We start from the raw sequence: 22,038 nt of genomic DNA, 5'->3' as shown, positions 1-22,038 counted from the left end.
CTGTATATAGAAGTATATACTGCGGGGTGTCCCCTTCTATACAATTATGGCTCTTTCTTCCAGCGCTATGTAAAATGGCCATATCCAGTGTATACACAGCCAGAATAGTCCAGGCTGTAGAGGCTGACCTGTGTAAGGCAGAAATGACAGGTAATGCTGATGTCATCGATGATGTCATAATGACAGGGAGGCTAGTAATTCCATGCGCAGCTGATTTCAGCCCAGTGTGCACTTGATCTCTGATCGGTGTGTGTTTCTTTCGCTTGCTGTTTATTGGCTAGTTTTGTTTCGTCTGGTGACAACATCTGATCCAGCAGCGCTTTTTGCGCCACTGCGCAACTTGCGCAGCTTTTCTTCGCTTGCTGTTTATTGGCTAGTGATATTCCTTCTGGTGACAACATCTGGACCAGCGGCGCGTTTTGCGCAACAGTGCGACTTGCACGACTACTTGATTATTGTGACTGTCTCAAAGGTAAGAATTTTATCATTTATTACTTATAATCCCAGTATATATATATATATAAAACACAACGTGTGTGTGTATGTTCCAGCATCACGTCCAAACGGCTAAACATATTAACATGAAACTTGGCCACATGTTACTTATATATCATCAACAAACATAGGATAGGTGATTTAACCCTTACTCACCCCCATTTGCCAGGGGCGGGGTTTATGTTTAAAGTCCCATACAAGTCAATGGGAAATATATGTTACTGCATAACTTCCAAACGGCTGGAGATATTTCGATAATACTTGGTCATATGTTACTTATATGTCCACTTAAAATATAGGATAGTTAATTTAACCCTTAACTACCCCCATTTGTGAGGGTCAGGGTTTTTGTTTAAAGTCCCATGCAAATCAATGGGAAATGTATGTTCCCACATAACTTCCATACGGCTGGAGATATTTCAATACCTGGTACACATATTACGGGTCGGGATAGGAGGTCGGGATAGGAGGTCGGGATAGGAGGACCAGGATAGGAGAACCGGGATAGGAGGATGGGATAGGAGGTCGGGATAGGAGGTCGGGATAGGAGGTCGGGATAGGAGGTCGGGATAGGAGGACGGGATAGGAGGTCGAGATAGGAGGACGGCATAGGAGGTCATGATAGGAGGATGGGATAGGAGGACGGGAAAAGAGGACGGGAAAGGAGGTCGAGATATGAGGACGGGAAAGGAGGACGGGAAAGGAGGACGGGAAAGGAGGATGGGAAAGGAGGACGGGATAGGAGGACGGGATAGGAGGTTGGGATAGGAGGTCGGGATAGGAAGTCAAAAGCTTCCTCCTTTGTTTATTTTCCTCCCCAACAAGGATTAGGAAGGAAAAACCGGGCAACGCCGGGTACTCAGCTAGTAAATATATATATATATATATATATATATATATATAGTAGAGTTCTCATACAAGGCCACATTCACACACAACATTAGTAATGTCATTTCTATTCCCCCTAATACTTCACCATAACGAGATGTTATAGGAATTTTGTGTGATTCTCATAACTTGGATAAGTTCCTATATCAAGGTTTCCCAACCAGTGTGCCTCCAGCTGTTGCAAAACTACAACTCCAAGCATGCCCGGACAGCTGAAGGCTGTCCGGGCATGCTTGGAGTTGGAGTTTTGCAACAGCTGGAGGCACATTGGTTAGAAAACATTGATATACTGTATAAACAGATATACACATGAGATAGGCTGTCCGGGCATGCTTGGAGTTGTAGTTTTGCAACAGCTGGAGGCACACTGGTTAGAAAACATTGATATACTGTATAAACAGATATACACATGAGATAGGCTGTCCGGGCATGCTTGGAGTTGTAGTTTTGCAACAGCTGGAGGCACACTGGTTAGAAAACATTGATATACTGTATAAACAGATATACACATGAGATAGGCTGTCCGGGCATGCTTGGAGTTGTAGTTTTGCAACAGCTGGAGGCACACTGGTTAGAAAACATTGATATACTGTATAAACTGTATAAATTCCCTATTCAAAGGTATCACACATTTGATAATATAAAATAGGAGAAGACAAGGTTTTTAGTTTTTAAAGAACATTTGATAAATGAGGAATGACACCTGTTTCCCACAATTTAGGTCCCTTCCCCTCTTTACTAAGGACCGCCCTAATGGCACTTCCATCCTAACAAAATATCACATTAATAATTTATAAATTACTTCTATTAAAAAATCTTAATCCTTCCAGTACTTTTTAGGGGCTGTATACTACAGAGGAAATGCTTTACTTTTTAGATTTCTCTGATGACCACAGTGCTCTCTGCTGACCTCTGCTGTCCATTTTAGGAACTGTCCAGAGCAGGAGAAAATCCCCATAGCAAACATATGCTGCTCTGGACAGTTCCTAAAATGGACAGCAGAGGTCAGCAGAGAGCACTGTGGTCGTGACATCAGAGAAATCTAAAAAGTAAAGCATTTCCTCTGTAGTATATAGCCCCTAAAAAGTACTGGAAGGATTAAGATTTTTTAATAGAAGTAATTTACAAATCTATTTAACTTTTTGACACCAGTTGATTAAAAAAAAAAAAAAAAAAGTTTTCCACGGGAGTACCCCTTTAAAGACACTACAGAATTTGTATTTATTTGTTGTTTTATTATATTATTAAGATGATTTTATTTTTATTTCCTCAGTCACAATGGATAATTGGAGAAGAGGAGACTCCCCCGATGAGGTAATTTGTCTTATCTGAATCATCTATCTAGATATTTGTAGCTTCTATAACATATCTGTAGAGCAGGGTTTCCCAACCAGGGTGCCTCCAGCTGTTGCAAAATTACAACTCCCAGCATGCCTGGACAGCCTTTGGCTGTCCAGGCATGCTGGGAGTTGTAGTTTTGCAACAGCTGGAGGCACCCTGATTGGGAAACACTGGTGTAGAGAATCAGTAAATCCCTTATACAGACTCCATTCTACTCATACAGTCTGGTCATCCTCTAGTGAGCTGGCATCAGGTATAGACAGACTGTAATCTGCTTAACATTCATGGTCCATGCCCGGGTATCATTAGTTGTCTGGGCATGCTGGGAGTTGTAGTTTTGCAACATCTGGATGGCCATAGTTTGGAGACCACTGCTGTAGCCTAAAACTGATAGAGATAATATCCCTGTATGTATATTGATCTAACAGGATACTGTTATATACACTGGTAATCTTTTATGTGTCGGTTCTCTTTAAAGGGGTACTCCGGTGGAGAATAAGTCAGCTGGTGCCACAAAGTTATACCGATTTGTAGATTACTTCTATTTAATAATCTTACTATACTACAGAGGAAGTTGTGTAGTTTTTTTTTCCAGTTGAGGCAAATCCCCATAGCAAACCTCTCCTGCTCTGGACAGTTCCTGAGATGGACACAGGTGTCAGCAGAGAGCACTGTGGTCAGACTGGAATGAACTACACAGCTTCCTTTGGAGCATACAGCAGCTGATAAGTACTGGAAGGATTAAGATTTTTAAACAAAAGTAATTAACAAATCTGTATAACTTTCCGGCACCAGTTGATTTAAAATAATATTTTACACCGGAGTTCCCCTTTAAAGGGCTTATCTAGGAACAGAAAAACAGAGCTAATTGCTTTCCAAAAAAACGCTCCCCGTCTGTCTCCAAGTTGGGGTAGGTTCTGCAGCTCAGTTCCATGGAGGTGAATGAAGCCAAGTTGTAATACCACACCCAACCTGGAGACAGATGTGGAGCTGTTTTTGAAAGAAATTAGCTCTGTTTTTGTATTCATGGATAATCCCTTTAATGTTCTCATGTTTCTGATCTTTTCTTCCTCTTTTCTATGTTCACTATAGGAGAATATGAGGAGACAACCACCACCTCCACCTTCTTCACCTACTGATGAAATGATGGAGAATAACGCTGAGGTACTGTCTGCTGTCATCATATATGTGTTATAGTAAGAAGAATACCCCCATTATTGTATCGGGCTCCTCTGTATGGACTCATGTACACTGGTACGGGGCCTGGACTGCGGGGCTCGGAGCCATACAGTCTTAACCCATTGTTATACAGGCTCAGTGCCCTTTATGAGAGTCTCCTATACTGTACAACATATAAAGTTATAGGATTATTTTTATATAAAGTTATATCATATTTAACCCCTTAAGGACGCAGCTCATTTTCACCTTAAAGGGGTATTCCAGGCTAAAACTTTTTTTTATATATCAACTGGCTCCGGAAAGTTAAACAGATTTGTAAATTACTTCTATTAAAAAATTGTAATCCTTCCAATAGTTATTAGCTTCTGAAGTTTTCTGTCTAACTGCTCAATGATGATGTCACGTCCCGGGACCTGTGCATGATGGGAGAATATCCCCATAGGAACTGCACAGCTCCCGGGACGTGACATCATCATTGAGCAGTTAGACAGAAATGGGTGCACAACAGCAAATTTTTTTTTTACATTTATTTTCTATTCTGGTTTGTAATATTTTAAATATTGTTAAAGACAGTATCAAGGTATGCTCACATGCTGTCAGATCAGATGAAGATAATGGGGGGATATTCTCCCATCATGCACAGCTCCCGGGACGTGACATCATCATTGAGCAGTTAGACAGAAAACTTCAGACGCTAATAACTATTGGAAGGATTAAAATTTTTTAATAGAAGTAATTTACAAAATCTGTTTAACTTTCCGGAGCCAGTTGATATATAAAAAAAAAGTTTTTGCCTGGAATACCCCTTTAACCCTTTAGGTGTTTCACAGGAATAGCAGCAAAGTTAAATTCAAAATCTATTTTACAAGGGGTAAAAAGAGAAAAATCTTCCTAAAATTTTAAGCCAATTTCTCTCGAGTAAGGAAATACCTCATATGTGTATGTGAAGTGCTCTGTGGGTGCACTAGAGGGCTCAGAAGGGAAGGAGCCACAATGGGATTTTGGAGATTGAGTTTTTCTGAAATGGTTTTTGGGGCGGCATGTCACATTTAGGAAGCCTCTATAGTGCCAGAACAGCAAAAAAAAAAAAAAAAAAAAAAAAAAAAAAACAAACACATGCCATACTATTTTGGAAACTACACCCCTCAGGGAATGTAACAAGGGGTCCAGTGAGCCTCAACACCCCACAGGTGTTTTGACAACTTTTCATTAACGTTGGACGTGTAAATGAATTTTTTTCCCCACTAAAATGCAGTTTTCCCCAAAAATTTTACATTTTTACAAGAAATAATAGGAGAAAATGCCCCCCAATATTTGTAACATGGCATACTATTTTGGAAACTACACCCCTCAGGGAATGTAACAAGGGGTACAGTGAACCTTACCACCCCACAGGTGTTTGACGACTTTTAGTTAAAGTTGGATGTGTAAATGAATTTAAATTTTTTTCCACTAAAATGCAGTTTTTTCCACAAATTTTACATCTCTACAAGGGGTAATAGGAGAAAATGCACCCCAAAATTTGTAACCCCATTTCAAATTTTTTACCCAATTTAGGGTAACACCAGCATTTTAGTAAAAAAAAAATGTTTTTGCCATTTTCCCATCCAACTTAACAAAAATTCATCAAACACTTGTGGGGTGTTCAGGCTCACTATACCCCTTGTTACGTTCCATGAGGCGTGTAATTTCCAAAATTGGGTCACATGTGGGTATTTATTTATTTGGGGTTTATGTCAGAACCGCTGTAATATCGGCCACCCCTGTGCAAATCACCAATTTAGGCCTCAAATGTACATGGTGCACTCTCACTCCTGAGCCTTGTTATGCGCCCGCAGAGCATTTTACGTCCACATATGGGGTATTTCCGTACTCATGAGAAATTGCGTTACAAATTTTGGGGGTCTTTATTTCCTTTTACCTCTTGTGAAAATAAAAAGTATGGGGCAACACCAGCATGTTAGTGTAAAAACACTATTTTTTTTTACACTAACCGGGTGATATAGACCCCAACTTTTCGTTTTCATAAGGGGTAAAAAGAGAAAAAGCCCCCCAAAATTTGTAACTCAATTTCTCCCGAGTACGGAAATACCCCATATGTGGCCCTAAACTGTTTCCTTGAAATACGACAGGGCTCCAAAGTGAGAGAGCGCCATGCGCATTTGAGGACTAAATTAGGGATTGCATAGGGGTGGACATAGGGGTATTCTACGCCAGTGATTCCCAAACAGGGTGCCTCCAGCTGTTGCTAAACTCACAGCATGCCTGGACAGTCAGTGGCTGTCCAGAAATGCTGGGAGTTGTTGTTTTTACGATATGTTTTCTATTTTTATTGGGGGGGGGGGGGGGACAGTATAAGGGGTATATATGTAGTGTTTTACCCTTTATTATGTGTTAGTGTAGTGTTTTTAGGGTACATTCGCACTGACGGGTTTACAGTGAGTTCCCCGCTAGGAGTTTACGATGCGGCAGAAAGTTTTCCGCAGCTCAAACTTGAGGCAGGGAACTTAGTGTAAACCTGCCGGTGTGAATGTAACCTCCAGCTGTTGCAAAAGAAGTTTCACTGGTAGGAAAACCTTCAGTTAGGTTCCGTTACCTAACTCACTATTTTGCAACCAGGGTGCCTCCAGCTGTTGCAAAACTACAACTCCCAGCATGTACTGATCTCCGAAGGGCATGCTGGGAGATGTAGTTATGCAACAGCTGGATGTATGCAACTACAACTCCCAGCATGCCGAGACAGCTGTTTGGGCATGCTGGGATTTGCAGTTTTTAACCATCTGGAGGGCTACAGTTTAGAGACCACTGTACTGTGATCTTCAAACTGTGGCCCTCCAGATGTTGCAAAACTACAAATCCCAGCATGCCCAGACAGCAAACTGCATACGCCCTGCGTCCGAAGAGGTTAAAGTCTTAAATATTATATAACATCTGAAGCCGATATGATATTCTCCCATACTTTACATGACTTTTATATGATAGTCTCCCATATTATATAACGTATGATGTTTACATGATAGTTTCTAATATAATATATGACATTTATATGATAGTCTCCTATATTATATATGACTTTTATATGATAGTCTCCCATATTATATAACGTATGATGTTTACATGATAGTTTCTAATATAATATATGACATTTATATGATAGTCTCCTATATTATATATGACTTTTATATTATATTCTCCTATATTATATATGACTTTTATATTATATTCTCCTATATTATATATGACTTTTATATGATATTCTCCCATATTATATAGGACTTTTATATGATATTCTCCCATATTATATATCACTTTTATATTATATTCTCCCATATTATATATGACTTTGATATGATATGGATTTATTAAATGCAACGCGTTTCGCTGCGCATGCGCAGCTTCATCAGGCATAACAAGAGAAGGCTGATGACAGATATATATATAACTTTTATATGATAATCTCCCATATTATATAGGACTTTTATATTATATTCTCCTATATTATATATGACTTTTATATTATATTCTCCCATATTATATAGGACTTTTATATGATATTCTCCCATATTATATAGGACTTTTATATGATATTCTCCCATATTATATAGGACTTTTATATTATATTCTCCTATATTATATATGACTTTTATATGATATTCTCCCATATTATATAGGACTTTTATATTATATTCTCCCATATTATATATGACTTTGACATGATATTCTCCTATATTATATATGACTTTTATATTATATTCTCCTATATTATATATGACTTTTATATGATATTCTCCCATATTATATATGACTTTTATATGATATTCTCCCATATTATATAGGACTTTTATATGATATTCTCCCATCTTGTCTTACAGGTTACGGCACATCTACCTGGGCAGTGCCTTGAGGACAGCGTACAGGTTAGATTCTCTTTGCATTACCTTCTATCTATATCTTATTACTTCATTATGTTTGGCAAGAAGAAATGACTATGGCTTTGTTCACATCTGAGCAGGAGACCGATGTGGGGTCTCTGACTAGGATACATACCTGCAGCCCGGAGTGGTGTCCCTCTGAAGGTCCGCTTCTTTCTTCAGTGAATTGTGCAGGAGGCGGGCCCGCTGGTTGAATTTGAATATTCATGAGCGCTGGTCATGTGAGCACTCAGTAGGCGCAACCACTCACGTGACCAGCGCCCATGAAATATTCAAGCTCCCCTGGTAGGCCCGCCTCCTGTGCGCAATTCACCGAAGAAAGAAGCGGACCATCAGAGGGACACTGCTCCGAGCTGCAGGTACGTATCTTAGTCAGAGACCCCGCATCGTCTCCTGTTCCCCCGCACTATAACCCAGTGTATTGAGTTCAGTATGGGGGAACAGAATGATCGTTTTCCTTTAAACTTATTGATGCTTCTATTTCAGGTTCTCCCAAGAGTTACCTGTCAGCTCGCCCAGTTTACCATCTCTGAGGTTTGTATCTATGTATTTTTCTATTTAGCAAACGGATGTTGAGGCAGCGCAGCCAGAGTAAAGTGTAGTTGGTGGGTGCTGGCTAGTTTAAACAGTCCCGGTCGCAGACAGTATAGAAATATCCAGTAAAAAGGTTCAGCAGCACACCAGAAGAATTGCAAATGGGGATTTTTAATGTCCCATGTTCAGATACAACGTTTCAGCAGTTTCCCACTGCCTTTCTCAAGCATCTCATGCTGAAACGTTGTATCTGAACATGGGACATTAAAAATCCCCATTTGCAATTCTTCTGGTGTGCTGCTGAACCTTTTTACTGGATATTTTACTATTTATTTATCTGCTTGGGCAGGTTACCAACCAGTAACGGCTCTGCGGGCAGATACCTTGGATAACGCCAAGGGAGATGCCGGGAGCATATGTGGTCCCTTAGTAGCTTTGGCAAAAAGGGACATCGAACCTGGAACCTCGCAGGTACTTTTTGGTCTGGAGGCGAAGGGTAAGGTTTGTTGGGGGCCTCTCTCCTGTCGGAGAAGGGCTTGCGATAGACCGCATCCTTTGTGCACATTTTTTAGTGTAACACGTTCGCACTTTTTCTTGCACTTTGGGTGATTCGAGAGCACGTTCCTCGGCTCTTAAAAAAAATGTATTTGTAATGTTTATTTAATTCATTATGTTTTATACCTCCCTTATAACAAAACCTCTCCTTTGTCTCCCATTATATTTAGACTGATAGCACATCATCAGATGAGGATACAAGTTCGGATGAATCCAGTCCCATCAGCCCCATCCGTCCTAACAGTCCTATTAGCTCCATCGGCAGCATCAGCCTTCAGGTATTCCCTTTTCTTTCATTTACCTTTTATATGTAACACTTATGTATAATGCCAAATCGCTTCTTGGCCTTTTGGCTAAGATCAAGTGTAGTACCTCTTTAGCTAGTTGGCGGTGTGGGAGACCACCAAGGCAGGAGATGGGAACCACACAGAACAGTCCAGGTGTACCAGGGTAAGCCATGTGCATCCGGCGGCCGAGCCTGAAGCGACCTGCGCCATCTGGATTTGGCCCTAAGGTTCTAGTAGAGTGAAGGCCGAGGTGCAAAAGTGCCCTGGGAGTGGTGACCCCAGGGTGCCGGAACTCACTTGGGATTGGCTACCCCACTTGACTGATGGCACGAAGCACGCACTTTTTTCTCTCATTCTTCTGAGCATTCACCTCTAGCGTTCCGGCCTTCTGGCTCTTGATCTGCAGAGGATTTTTATAGATCATTCACTTATTTCTATTATGTGTTTTTGTCACTGTGCTCACGTTTGTGTTCTTTATGTGTCACAAGGATTTGGTAGTATGCGGTAGCCCTTCTGGGTGTCCCTCCTGCCAGTCTAGGGGAGGTGAGTGTGTGGTCATTAGGTTCCTCACCTCCTTGCCATACCCTGTGGTACTCCTGCTTCAGCATGAGTTCCAAACCGGTTTTACTGGTTCCTTGGTGGCAATCTGGTTAACGCCTAGTTGCCCGCCGGGAACACTTTTCGGTCCCTGAGTAGCTTAAGCCAAAGGGGACATTGTACCTGGAACATCGCAGGTGTCTTATGGCCCGGAGGCGAAGGGTTTGGTTTAGTTGGGGGGCCTCTCCTTTCAGAGAAGGGCTTGCAATGGACCGCATCCTTGTGCACGGTTTTTGTGTGAACACTTTTGCACTTGTTACTTGCACTTGGGTGATTTGGGAGCACGCACTTCGGCTCTTCAAAAAAAAATCTACCTATCTATCTTATATTTACCTACCTATCTATCTTATATCCACCGATCTATCCGTCTATCTATCTATCTTATATCTACCTATCTATCTATTCTAAGGCTATGCTCATCTTTAGCTTAAAAATACTAATAAAACACTCTTTTGATTTTTATCTGATCTTCTCCCGTATTTTCTTAGCAGGTCCCAGCACCCCAGTGTCCTCAGCACATCTTTCTTCATTGTCCTGGCTCCCTGGTTAGTTTATACTTTTCATATTGTTTATATGTAATGTTTATTTCATTAATTTATTGTGTAGAACACCCTGTTTGTTATATATCTGCCTTATAACAATAGCACATATGGTAACCCTGGACCTCTCCTTTATCTCCCATTATACTCAGACTGATAGTTCTTCATCAGATGAGGAAACAACAAGTTCGGATGAATACAGTCCCATCAGCCCCATCCGTCCTAACAGTCCCATCTGTCCTATCGGCTCGATCAGCAGCATCAGTGATCAGGTATTCCCTTTTCATTCATTTACCTTTTTTATATAACACTTCTGTATAATGCCAATGACTTTTTGTGTAAGGCTATGTTTGCACGGCGGAATTTCCGCAGGGAATTCCGCAGAGATTCCGCAGCAGCAGTGTCCCATTAGATTCAATTGGATCCTGCCGCTCTGTTCAGAGGGCAGAATTTCTGCACCAGAAACATTAAGGGTACGTTACCACCTGGCGTATTTTGCTGCGTATTTGCTGCATATTTGCTGCTGCGTATTTTATTTCCCATTGAAGTCAATGGGAAAGAAAATATGCAGCAGCAAATATGCAGCAAATACGCAGCAAAATACGCCAGGTGGGAACGTACCTTAAACGTGAAATTAAATTCCAGTGTCCGCAGAAAGAATAGTATGTTATGCCGGCGCTCCGCTCTCAGGGGCAATGTTCACGCAGAGATTTTCCTTGAGAACATAGCCTAAGATGAATCCCATAGCTGGAGCTAGGCTACACATATCAGATCATTTAATCCCCTGATATCTACTATTGTAGGAGAATCAGGACACCCCCATACACTGGGCTCCTCTATATATAGCCTGGGTTTTATGATTAAGGGTAGAAAGTCCCGTGTCTGTCTCCTCCATCATGCCCCTAACATGGGCCAATTCCTCTAGTAGTGTGCCACATAGGCAAAAAATGTGAGGATCCAGCCGAAGGCTGAGGCCAGACTTACCAGAGGTTCTCCACTCCTGGTTATACATTAGCCCCATTGTCTATAAATGAAGTGGCAGATGACATACTTGCTCCGGACAGTTCCTAAAATGGACAGAGGTGTCAGCAGAGAGCACTGTGGTCTGACAGAAAGGAAATTTATAAAGAAAAGAACTTCCTGTGTAGCATATAGCAGCTGATAAGTACTGGAAGGGTTATGATTTTTAAATAGAAGTAATTTGCAAATCTAATGCAAAAAGAAGCACACTAGTGCTTGCTTCTTCCGGCCTCTTTGAAGGACTCAGGACCCCCAGGAATCTTTAATTTCATGATCTTGGCCGACTGTATATTCCAGAGAGCACTCTACTATGTAATATTAATGTCTCCTCTTTTATGTTTTCAGCCACAACCAAGGTACTCCGTAAGATACCCAGGACAAGTCATCCCGGAGGTCAGTTTCTTCTCATAAATAATATGTAATATAATAATAAGAATAATATCTAATAAGGTGTATTTCTTCTGGCATCTTATACTAGGATTGGTTCATTGGTCCCATGCCTGAGTTGGCCTCAATGCCGGAGTATAGGGCCATGTGTGAGTGGTACAGCTCAGACCGCGAGGTACGTACTATACAAATACATGGAGCTATGTCTATAAGCCAGTGTGGCTCCAGCTGTTGCAAAACTAAAACTCTCAGCATACCCAGACAGCCTTTGGCTGACCGGACATGCTGAGAGTAGTGGTATTTCAATGCAAGAATAAGCCTAACATATAACCACTTTATTCACCACAGGCACATAGAGATAATCTGGTGGTCACACGCAGTCATGTCGGCAGACCATCTGAAGCAACATCAGCAGAGGAATTAATAAGTATAAACATTACATGTGCCTTCAACTGCACCATAACATCGAGGCCATTCATGAGATTATATAGAAACCTTAGATCGAGACTTATGAAGGCGGCCCAAAGATTACGGAGGGCCCTGCAACAGCACTGACAAAAAAAAAAAAAAAGAGAGTCCAAGGTAAGTGCCGGTTATTGCTGACATCTCTACACTCACACAGTAATATCACAATCCTCTTGTGGTCGGTGAAGGACATCGAGCACTCGTCATAAATAATGTTATAAATAATATCTGTTTTCTTTTCCAGAAACATCTATGAACATCTCCCTCCTGCCAGGGGGACTCTCTGAAGCGATAGAGTACTGAGGGCCAGTAGAAGCCGGACATGCCCTGTGAAGCCTGTGTACTCCGCTATGTCCATAATAAAAGGATTGAGACCTATTGAAAAGTGCCGTTCTGCTTTATTTCTATACCTTTGTATCACTTTGGGGATGTTTATTGATTTGGGAACAGAGCATCATGTCCACAATCTAGGCTATCCTGTAGATGGTGAACCACATGGACTGTCGTTACTGAAGGACTACAAGGTGCACATATTTGTGGTGTACAGCCGACTCTGAGGTGTTTTCCTTTGCAAAAACTGCAACAATATACAGGACCTCTCTACACTGAATTCCAAATGTGTCTCAGTCTTTGGAAATATATAGTTAAGGGCAGGAGGGGAACCTACATGTAATAAAGCTGACCAAGATATTGCCTCAAATAATCCTGTGAAACCATTATATAGGGAAATCCATCTGACCACAAAATACACAGGCCAACCGGGCAAGCAGAATTATGCCCACCTGATCCCATGCCATATAACAACCGTTTCCCTGCTATACTCCTCCCACTCCCCGTTTCCTTCAAATATTCTCACATTGCCCTTCCCCCACATAACAGGCTGGGTCTGGCTTTTCTCTTACATTGTAGAAGCATAGAATGAGTATATAAAATATAATAATGGGGACTGTTCTCTGTTCTAGAAAGAAATATCTGTATGAATTCTAATTTTCCCTTATATATTTTGTCTCTCTTTATTCTAGCATAACGATTCATGAAACCAGTGGATAAACAGCTAAAGCTGAGAGCAAGATTGTGGCCTTGGTCATAAACGTACCTGTCCTCGCTATTGCGCTGCACCTGTTCCCTGAGGAGCACTGCTGGGACTTGTCCTCATTACACTCTCCTCATTTATGGACTTAACATTTTTGGGACCTGAAATTAATAAAATCATTGTTTATTACTTATCTGTGCATCTAAGTATCTTTATGAATCGTAACAGTACTTACATTTCCCAAAATGTCATAAATATGTAATAGTTGTGGGTCCCTCAAGGATTTGCACCAATCTTGAGAACAACCCCCACCCTCCTTGTATGGCCTGCTTGTGGAGACCAGAGGGGATTGGTAAGACAAAAATAACCAAAATTGCAATTGTTTCTTCTAGTATCATACAATAAACCTGAATAGTACAGAGGCACAGGAACCCTATAGTCCACATGCAACTCTACTGTGTGAGATCCATCTTAAAGGGGGATTCTTATCTCAGCATTTTATCCCCTAGTCACAGGATTGGAAATAACATGCTGATCAGTGGGGTTCTGAGCTAAACACTCGGTCAAAAGCCCCTTAAAGAATGAATAGAGCTGGACCATGCATGTGTAACATAGTAACATAGTTCATAAGGTTGAAAAAGACCAGAGTCCATCAAGTTCAACCTATAACCCTAATGAGTCCCTACTGTGTTGATACAGAGGAAGGCAAAAAACCCTCATACTAGAGGTAAAAATTCCTTCCCGACTCCAAAATGGCACCAGAATAAATCCCTGGATCAACGTTCTGTCCCTATAAATCTAGTATCCATAACCAGCGATGTTATTATTCTCCAAAAATGCATCCAGACCCCTTTTGATCTCTTTTACAGAGTTCACCATGACCACCTCCTCAGGCAGAGAATTCCACAGTCTCATTGCTCTTACAGTAGAGAACCCCTGTCTGTGCTGGTGTAGAAACCTTCTCTCCTCTAGACATAGAGGATGCCCCCTTGTTATAGATACAGTCCTGGGTATAAAAAGATCATGGAGAGATCTCTGTACTGTCCCCTGATATATTTATACATAGTTATTAGGTCTCCCCTAAGCCTTCTTTTTTCTAAACTAAATAACCCTAATTCTGATAATCTTTCTGGGTACTGTAGTCCTCCCATTCCCCGTATTACCCTGGTTGCTCGTCTTTGAACCCTCTCCAGCTCCACTATATCTTTCTTGTACACTGGTGCCCAGTACTGTACACAGTATTCTATGTGTGATCTGACTAGTGATTTGTACAGCGGTAGAATTATTTCCTTGTCATGGGCATCTATGCCCCTATTGATGCACCCCATGATCTTATTTACCTTGGCAGCAGCTGCCCGACACTGTTCACTACAGCTAAATTTACTGTTAACTAAGACTCCTAAATCCTTTTCCATGTCAGTCGTCCCAAGTGTTCTCCTATTTAATACATAAGCCCAGCCAGGATTTTTCTTCCCCATGTGCATTACCTTACATTTATCAGTGTTGAACCTCATCTGCCACTTCCCAGCCCAAACCTCCAACCTATCCAGATCCATTTGTAACAGTGCACAGTCCTCTATAGTGTTTACCGCTTTACAGAGTTTAGTATCATCTGCAAAGATTGCTACTTTACTATTCAACCCCTCTAGTGACGGATATTCGGACCAATTAAAATGGCCCTGCCCATATAAGGGAGTGGCGGCCATAGCGCGCTCTCTTGTTCCCGGGCTTTGATGAGAGAAGGATCTGCGCTGCTGTCATCAGTGAGTTTAGGAATGAGCCTTGCGGCAACGGCTGATCGTTACCAAACCGTGAGTGTATCAATCCCTAAGCACTCTGAAAGATCACCGGACCTTATCTATCCCCTAAATCCGGAAAGATCTTCGCAATTAACCCTAAATTCAGAGACTTATAAACAAGTCAGCAACAACTGTCAGTCAGTGAAGTGTATAGAGACTGTATTGATGAGACTGTTACTGTTCATTGGATGTACTGCAAGCCTTTAAGTAAAGTTTATCCAAGTTCAAGTTCAACTACCTTGTGGACCTTCAGTCATTTTATGCATGCACCTATCGTTACTGGGAAGGGCGGCAATAGGCCGGAGAATTACCTCAGCATACTAGCCCTCAGCCTGGCGTCACGAACAATAGGGTTAACCTTAACCCCTGATATACTGAAACAAAACCCTGACTACACTACCCCTACCCCAGAGGCCTACCACATATAGTTAAAAAACATTTGGGGGTAAGTTTTACTCTCTTTGGCAATGAGTCTTTCTGTCTCTCTTTTTGCAGCTTTTATTTGTTTTTTTTTTACATATTTTATATTTTTCTCTATACCTTTTAAATGCTTCTTCACTGCCATCATATTTTAGTAGTTTTTTGTCATTTATTGGCCCCTTAACATTTTTATTCATCCATATTGGTTTTCTTTTATTTCTGACCCTTTAATTCCCATATGGTATATCGATCTTACAGTGAGAATCTTAAAGTCTCCCTTTTAATGTCAGTATTCTTGTTTTTGAGGAAATTATCCCAATTTATATTGATAAGGACTTCTCTGAGTTGATCAAAAGCAGACCTAAAGCTCTACTGTAGTCTCATATGTCCACAAAACATTGTTCCAATAGCCTTGTGGTTTGTCCAAGTGATCTTTAGCAAACTACAGATAGGCAGCAATGTTGTTTTTGGGGAGTAGCTTTCTCCTTGCAATCCTGCCATGCACACCATTATTTTTATGTGTCCTCTGATGGTGGCCATTAACCCTTTGAGGATCAAGGGACGTATTTGTTTCATGTTTTTAATTGCCCGATACAATCCCTTGGTCCTCAAAGGGTTAAGCTTAAAGTGTACCTGTCATCAACAAAACCTTTTTATATAATGTAGATTAGAGATGAGTGAACTTTTGAAAAATTCGATTCGATCGATTCAACGAATTTTCCGAAAAAGTTTGTTTTGATTCAAATTTTTTTGCGGTGAATCTATATTAAAAAAGGCTATTTCTAGCCTACATACAGCCTCTATAGGGGTATAGAACACTTTGCTGTGTTCTAAAACGCATATGGAGTGTGCTGGGGCAGTGAAATAATACTGTTCTTCAGAATAACATGCAGATTACCGGCATAGCTTTTAGAATCACTGCCGCACAACAGCACAATGACAGAGCCTGATGGTGGCATCAGTGTGAGGAGACCATATAGTGACTGAATGACACAGCTTGGAGGTGTTGGCAGCAAGAGGAGACCATATAGTGGCTGAATGGCACAGCCCGGAGTTGCCAGCAGCATGAGTAGGCACTAGGCATTCACAATCCTTAAGATTTAAAGATGAATTAAGAAATTTAAACAGAAGATTTTGGATAGCGGGTGCTACCTATGAGAAAATGTGAAATTCCCAGACCCAGGCCCCACAGCGGCATCAGTAAACCATATATTGCCTGAATGACACAGCCTGGAGTTGGCTGATGCATAAGTACACACCAGGGCTTCACAATCCCGCCAAAAAACCACAACAATTTTAGAAATTTATGAAGAAGATTTTGGATAGCAGTTGCTATCTAAGAGAAAATTTTAAATTCCCAGATCCAGGCCCAGCAGCGGCATCAGTAAACCATATATTGCCTGAATGACACAGCCTGTAGTTGGCTGATGCACGAGTACACAGCAGGGCTTCACAATCCCCCCCAAAAAACACAACAATTTTAGAAATTTTTAAAAAAGATTTTTGATAGCGGGTGCTACCTATTAGAAAATGTGAAATTCCCAGACCCAGGCCCCACAGCGGCATCAGTAAACCATATATTGCCTGAGTAACACAGCCTGGAGTTGGCTGATGCATGAGGAGACCATTGAAATGTCTGATTTGTTAACTTGAAATTTAAATCAAACTTTGAGTGTCCCGGACCCCAGCGTGTGGGTACGAAGGACCAAATCCAACAAGCCCCCACAGGGCTCATGTGGCCGTGAGATGTAGGCGCAACGTCTCCATTGCCCTGACTGGCCCTTTTTTTGTTTTTGTACCTTTGTTTAAGAACAAGCGCATATCCAAGAGTCCAGAAGACTCTATAATGTAGGATGGTGGACCACAAAAAGACATTCTTCTCTAAAGTAATGTTTTCTGAAATAAAGAAGCAGAGTTCATCCATCTCCGTATTATTTTTGACAATTTTAATTAAAAAATCACACACAACAAGCGTTCAATGGTGTAATGGTTATTATTCTGGAAAATTCAAGTTTATTACTGACAAAATCCTAAAATATAAAAAAATAACAGTACCCAATAGGGTTTAATAACCCCATACATTGCACCATAAATGTTGAAATTTTTATTAAGCATGTATGTATCTATTTCACAAATCGTAAAATTAAAGGCCCAAGCCCAGAAGCATCATGAAGGCAAGTAGTTCCTGAAAGACACAGGAGCAGTCAGGAGTAGGCATCAGCAGTACCCAAGAGGCTTTCATAACCCCTTACATGGCACGATCGAGATCGAGCAATAACAGGTGTGTGAGGCCCTCAGATGTCCGGGGCTGCACGCGCGCTACACTGAACGGACCAGCGTGTGTCTATCCTTCACCGACAAGTGTGGGTAACCCGCTCAACCCCGTTCATGATAGGGATCGGGGATTGCAATTATTTGCCATGAAAGAAGAATTCCAACTAAGTGCTGGTCATAAGCTCTGGTTCATTAAGTCCCTGGCCTTTGTACACACCGCCTGTCTCTACTACCGATTGGATGGTTTAGTGAGGTGCTCTGATCGGCCCCGGCGGGGTAGGCGACAGCCCTGGCAGACGCCGAGAATTTAAAGATCATTTTTGAAATTAGCATTAAGCATGTATTAGCTACTTCTAAACTTCCAAAAATTAAAGGCCCTAGGCCAGAAGCATCAGTGAGGCAAGAAGTTCCTGAAAGACACGGGATGATCCAGGAGCAGGCATTCACAGTACCCAAGAGGGTTTCATAACCCCTTACATATAAAGATCAATGTTGAAATTTGCATTAAGCAGGTATTTAGCTACTGCTAAACATTCAAAAATTAAAGGGCCAAGGCCCGAAGCATCTGTGAGGCAAGTAGTTCCTGAAAGACACAGGATGAGTCAGGAGCAGGCATTCGCAGTACCAAATTCATAATCCTAATTGATAACCCAAGAGGGTTTCATAACCCTAATTGGGAAGTGTTGGTGTAGCAGCATGGTCAATCTACTCTGAGGCATCTAGCATTGGTGGCTGGAAATCCTGGCTGATCCATCCCTGATTCATCTTGACAAACGTCATTCTCTCCACATTTTTAGTGGACAGACGAGTTCGCCTTGGGGTGACTATGGCCCCGGCCACACTAAACACCTGCTCTGATGGCACACTACTGGCCGGGCAGGACAGCTTTTCCAGGGCAAACTCTGCCAGTTGCGGCCATGAATCAAGTTTGGCTGCCCAGAAGTCCATCGGATCTTCAAGGTGTGTTGGCATGGCCATGTCAAGGTATGCCACCACCTTCTGGTTCAGGTCCTGCTCCATGTCTACCTGCTGCTGATGAGTTGCTTCACTATGTGGGTGAAGAAAGCTACTCATCAGCGACTGTAGACTCAGGCTGCTGCTGATTGAGCTGGTACTGCTCCTGCCACCCCTCCCCTCCCCAGTAACCATGGCAGTGGAAGGTGAGCGCAGAGGGCCCCCCGAGTTAGACTTGCGGGTGGATGGACCATGTGGCCGATAGGCATCGGCCAACTGACTACGTAGGATCTCTCTGTAGTAGGTCAGTTGGTCCTCCCTCTCAGTGGGTGTAAAAAAGGCCCCCATTCTGGTACGGTAGCGAGGGTTTAATAAGGTGGAGATCCAGAAGTCATCCCGCTGACGAATTTTGACAATTCGGGGGTCACTACGTAAGCAACTGAGCATGCATCATGCCATTTGCGCCAGTGGCTCGGAGGGACTACCTGCCTCCATCTCCACTGCATACTGCCACGGTGTGTCTGGGTCCTCTGTCTCGCCTTCCTCATAATCCTCCAGCTCCACTGGCTGCTCCTGCTCCTCCTCTCCTGACCGATCACTAGAAACACCGGCCATCTCATCCAACCTAAACTGTGCTCCGCTCTGCCCCTCATCCTCCTCCTCCAGTTCAGCCCCCACAGGGCTCATGTAGTCTTGAGATGTTGGTGCAATGTCTCCATTGCTGTGACCAGCCATGGTTTCAATAATTTGTTGTAGGAAATGTAGGAGTGGAATTACGTTGTTCACGGCGTAATCCAGGTGACTTACAAATAAAGAATATAGTGGTAGACAGACCTCTAGGTACATATTAAATAAACAGTATTAGATAAATATTAGAATTGAGATGTGAGGTAGGTGTGTATGTGCAAATAGACTAGCAGTAGATAATATAAGTAAAAATTAGTTTATTAATGTAAAATATAGTAGTCCTAGCAGGGCCCTTGCTATGGATCTACTAAATATATAAACAATAAATTTGTACAAAAACAGTTAAAAATAATATTACGTTGTGCAAAAAATAATAAAAAATATTAAAATATCAAATAAAATAATGGGGCAGTCACCAATGGTATAGGAAATTGTGGACAGTTATAATGCTTTGTAATCCATAGAAATGCTTTGTAATCCACAGAGATACTTTTAGAGTACAGTGATCCCTCAACTTACAATGGCCTCAACATCTTTTCTGGACCATTGTAAGTTGAAACCAGACTCAACATACAATACTCCGGACAATCCAGATCTGCAAAACATATCAATAGCTGGAAGAACTGACCAATCAGAATGGACATTTCACTGGTAAAACACCTGTATTACTGAAGCGTATGCACTGAATTCCTGTCTGGTAGTGCCCCCTACAGTACAGGGAGGTATTACATGTTCTGTACTCTTTACCTGTACCAGGGTTACCTGCTCCTTTGGACACCAGTTGAGGGCGGCTCCATGTTACTTTTTTAGGACACTGTGTACTGTACAGGACCCTGAAGAAGCTCCTGTCCTCTACATAGACCAGCAAATCCTTACATATAAAAGTAAGAAAGATCTGCTGGGAGCTGTAAATCACTGTCTATGTCAGTGTTTCCCAAGCAGGGAGCCCCCAGCATTGCAAAACTACAACTCCCAGCATGCCCGGACAGCCTTTGGCTGTCCGGGCATGCTGGGAGTTGTAGTTTTGCAACAGCTGGAGGCTCCCTGCTTGGGAAACACTGACATAGACAGTGATTTACAGCTCCCAGCAGATCTTTCTTACTTTTATATGTAAGGATTTGCTTTATCTGTATTAGTTATCTACTTATTTTTCTTTAATCCTCACTTTTTCCTATTTTTGGATGACATTGGGCCTTTAGAACCAATTACCAGGTTTCCATTGAGTTATGATCTTAACATACAATGGTTTCAACATACAATGGTCATCCTGGAACCGATTAATATTGTAACTTGAGGGACCACTGTATACTTCAAGTATAATTGCAGTCCACTGAAGTTTTAGCAAAATAGTAACAAATAGAATATCAAATAAAGTATATGCCTGTGCTTCTGGACCACTCACCGCTCCGCTGTGTGCAGGAAACCTGGGATGGAATACCCTATTTCGCTGGGCTCCGTATCGCAGACTGGCTTGGCGGCCAGCTCAGTGTGGATGTCTGCGTGATAAGTCCGAGGATTTCCCAATTCTGATGGCAACAAGGATGCGGTGTGTGGCTGGTGAGTGGATGCAGGTGCAGATTAGCAATGCTGAAGGCGTCGTCCATGTGTTTGAGAGCGCATGTATGCACAGTGGTCCCAAAAGCAAGGGATTCCAGCTGTTGCAAATGGTAGGATGGTGTTAGGCTTCCAATGGTGATCTGAATGCTGGGGGTGGATAAGCTAGACGCATTTCGGGAGTGTCCCCTTTTTCAATAGCTGTTGTATACCCCATGTTTGAGGGTTTATATAGTCCATGTTGCTTTAATTGGTGGCTGATTTAAGGTTCGTTACAAACTGTGGACTGGGTTGTTGGTGACGTGTAAAACACGGACTAGATCATGCACAATTTAAACATAGTGTATAGAAATAAGTTAGGAATGGCTGGTCGTTACGAAAAAATTTGAAAAGTGGAATGTAAGTAGAGATATATCATAACGATGTAAAATTGGTTCATATGGGTATAGAATGAATTATTCTAGAATCTAGAGTGTGAATTTTATGTGGATGAATAAAGTATGCTGATAGAATGGATAACATAGATAGTACGTTTAATAAATAATATCAACATATGGATAGATGGAAACCATGAACATATGTATAATATATAGCTACAGAGATATAGAAATATGAAAATTAAAAATTAGAAATATAAAGTTGTATATGTTAAAATATATAAAAAATATACAAAATGTATATAAAAATTTGTATATGGTTATATTGGTTATATATTGTAATGGATGCTAAATCTATAAAAAAAAAAGTGTCAAAATAGTATAAAAGATGGTACAGTTTGTAAATGATTATGGCTAAAACTATAAAAAAAAAATTGAAAAATGTTTTTACAAAAAAAATCTTTTACAACATTTTTTATAAAAAATTCTAAAAAAAATAAATAAAAAAATACATTATAAAGGAAAGAATTTGATTTTGTTAAAATTTTATATGAAAAACCAAATGAAAATAGGGTGCTATAATTAAGATGTGATAATAAATTAGACAATAAATAAGACAATAAATGTGGACTACTGGTGCAGATGAAATTATCCATGTGAGTCATGACCCTGGGCCCATCCAGACGCTGATAGACAGCCTGGTACTGGATGGGGCGAGGGG

At 41.3% G+C, this 22,038-nt stretch overlaps 1 protein-coding gene across 3 annotated transcripts; it reads left to right on the top strand.

Moving 5' to 3' along the window:
* Window positions 1-237: 237 nt before the first annotated feature.
* Window positions 238-13,410, top strand: LOC130310169 (uncharacterized). Of its 3 annotated transcripts, none has more exons than XM_056552377.1 (13): window positions 238-472; window positions 2,657-2,697; window positions 3,817-3,888; window positions 7,776-7,820; window positions 8,322-8,369; window positions 9,095-9,202; window positions 10,300-10,353; window positions 10,500-10,619; window positions 11,713-11,760; window positions 11,846-11,929; window positions 12,103-12,336; window positions 12,464-12,743; window positions 13,242-13,410. In XM_056552377.1, the coding sequence occupies exons 2-11, from the start codon at window positions 2,662-2,664 to the stop codon at window positions 12,307-12,309; spliced, it is 822 nt and encodes a 273-aa protein (XP_056408352.1). In that variant the 5' UTR covers window positions 238-472; window positions 2,657-2,661; the 3' UTR covers window positions 12,310-12,336; window positions 12,464-12,743; window positions 13,242-13,410. The 3 variants fall into 3 exon arrangements, with proteins under 3 accessions (XP_056408352.1, XP_056408351.1, XP_056408350.1); XM_056552376.1 differs by having other exon boundaries at window positions 10,297-10,353; window positions 12,464-12,604; XM_056552375.1 differs by having other exon boundaries at window positions 10,297-10,353.
* Window positions 13,411-22,038: the final 8,628 nt, after the last annotated feature.

Source organism: Hyla sarda, unplaced genomic scaffold (assembly GCF_029499605.1).
Source record: "Hyla sarda isolate aHylSar1 unplaced genomic scaffold, aHylSar1.hap1 scaffold_1558, whole genome shotgun sequence".
Lineage (NCBI taxonomy): Eukaryota > Metazoa > Chordata > Amphibia > Anura > Hylidae > Hyla > Hyla sarda.
The sequence above is the reverse complement of the archived record's forward strand: the minus strand, read 5'-3'. Positions and strand labels throughout refer to the sequence as shown.

Coding starts and splice junctions, on each gene's coding strand:
- LOC130310169 (XM_056552376.1), top strand. CDS start 2,662: ATGGATAATTGGAGAAGAGGAGACTCCCCCGATGAG. Junction 3,889..7,775: donor TGATGGAGAATAACGCTGAG/GTACTGTCTGCT, acceptor CTTGTCTTACAG/GTTACGGCACATCTACCTGG. Junction 10,620..11,712: donor TCAGCAGCATCAGTGATCAG/GTATTCCCTTTT, acceptor TTATGTTTTCAG/CCACAACCAAGGTACTCCGT.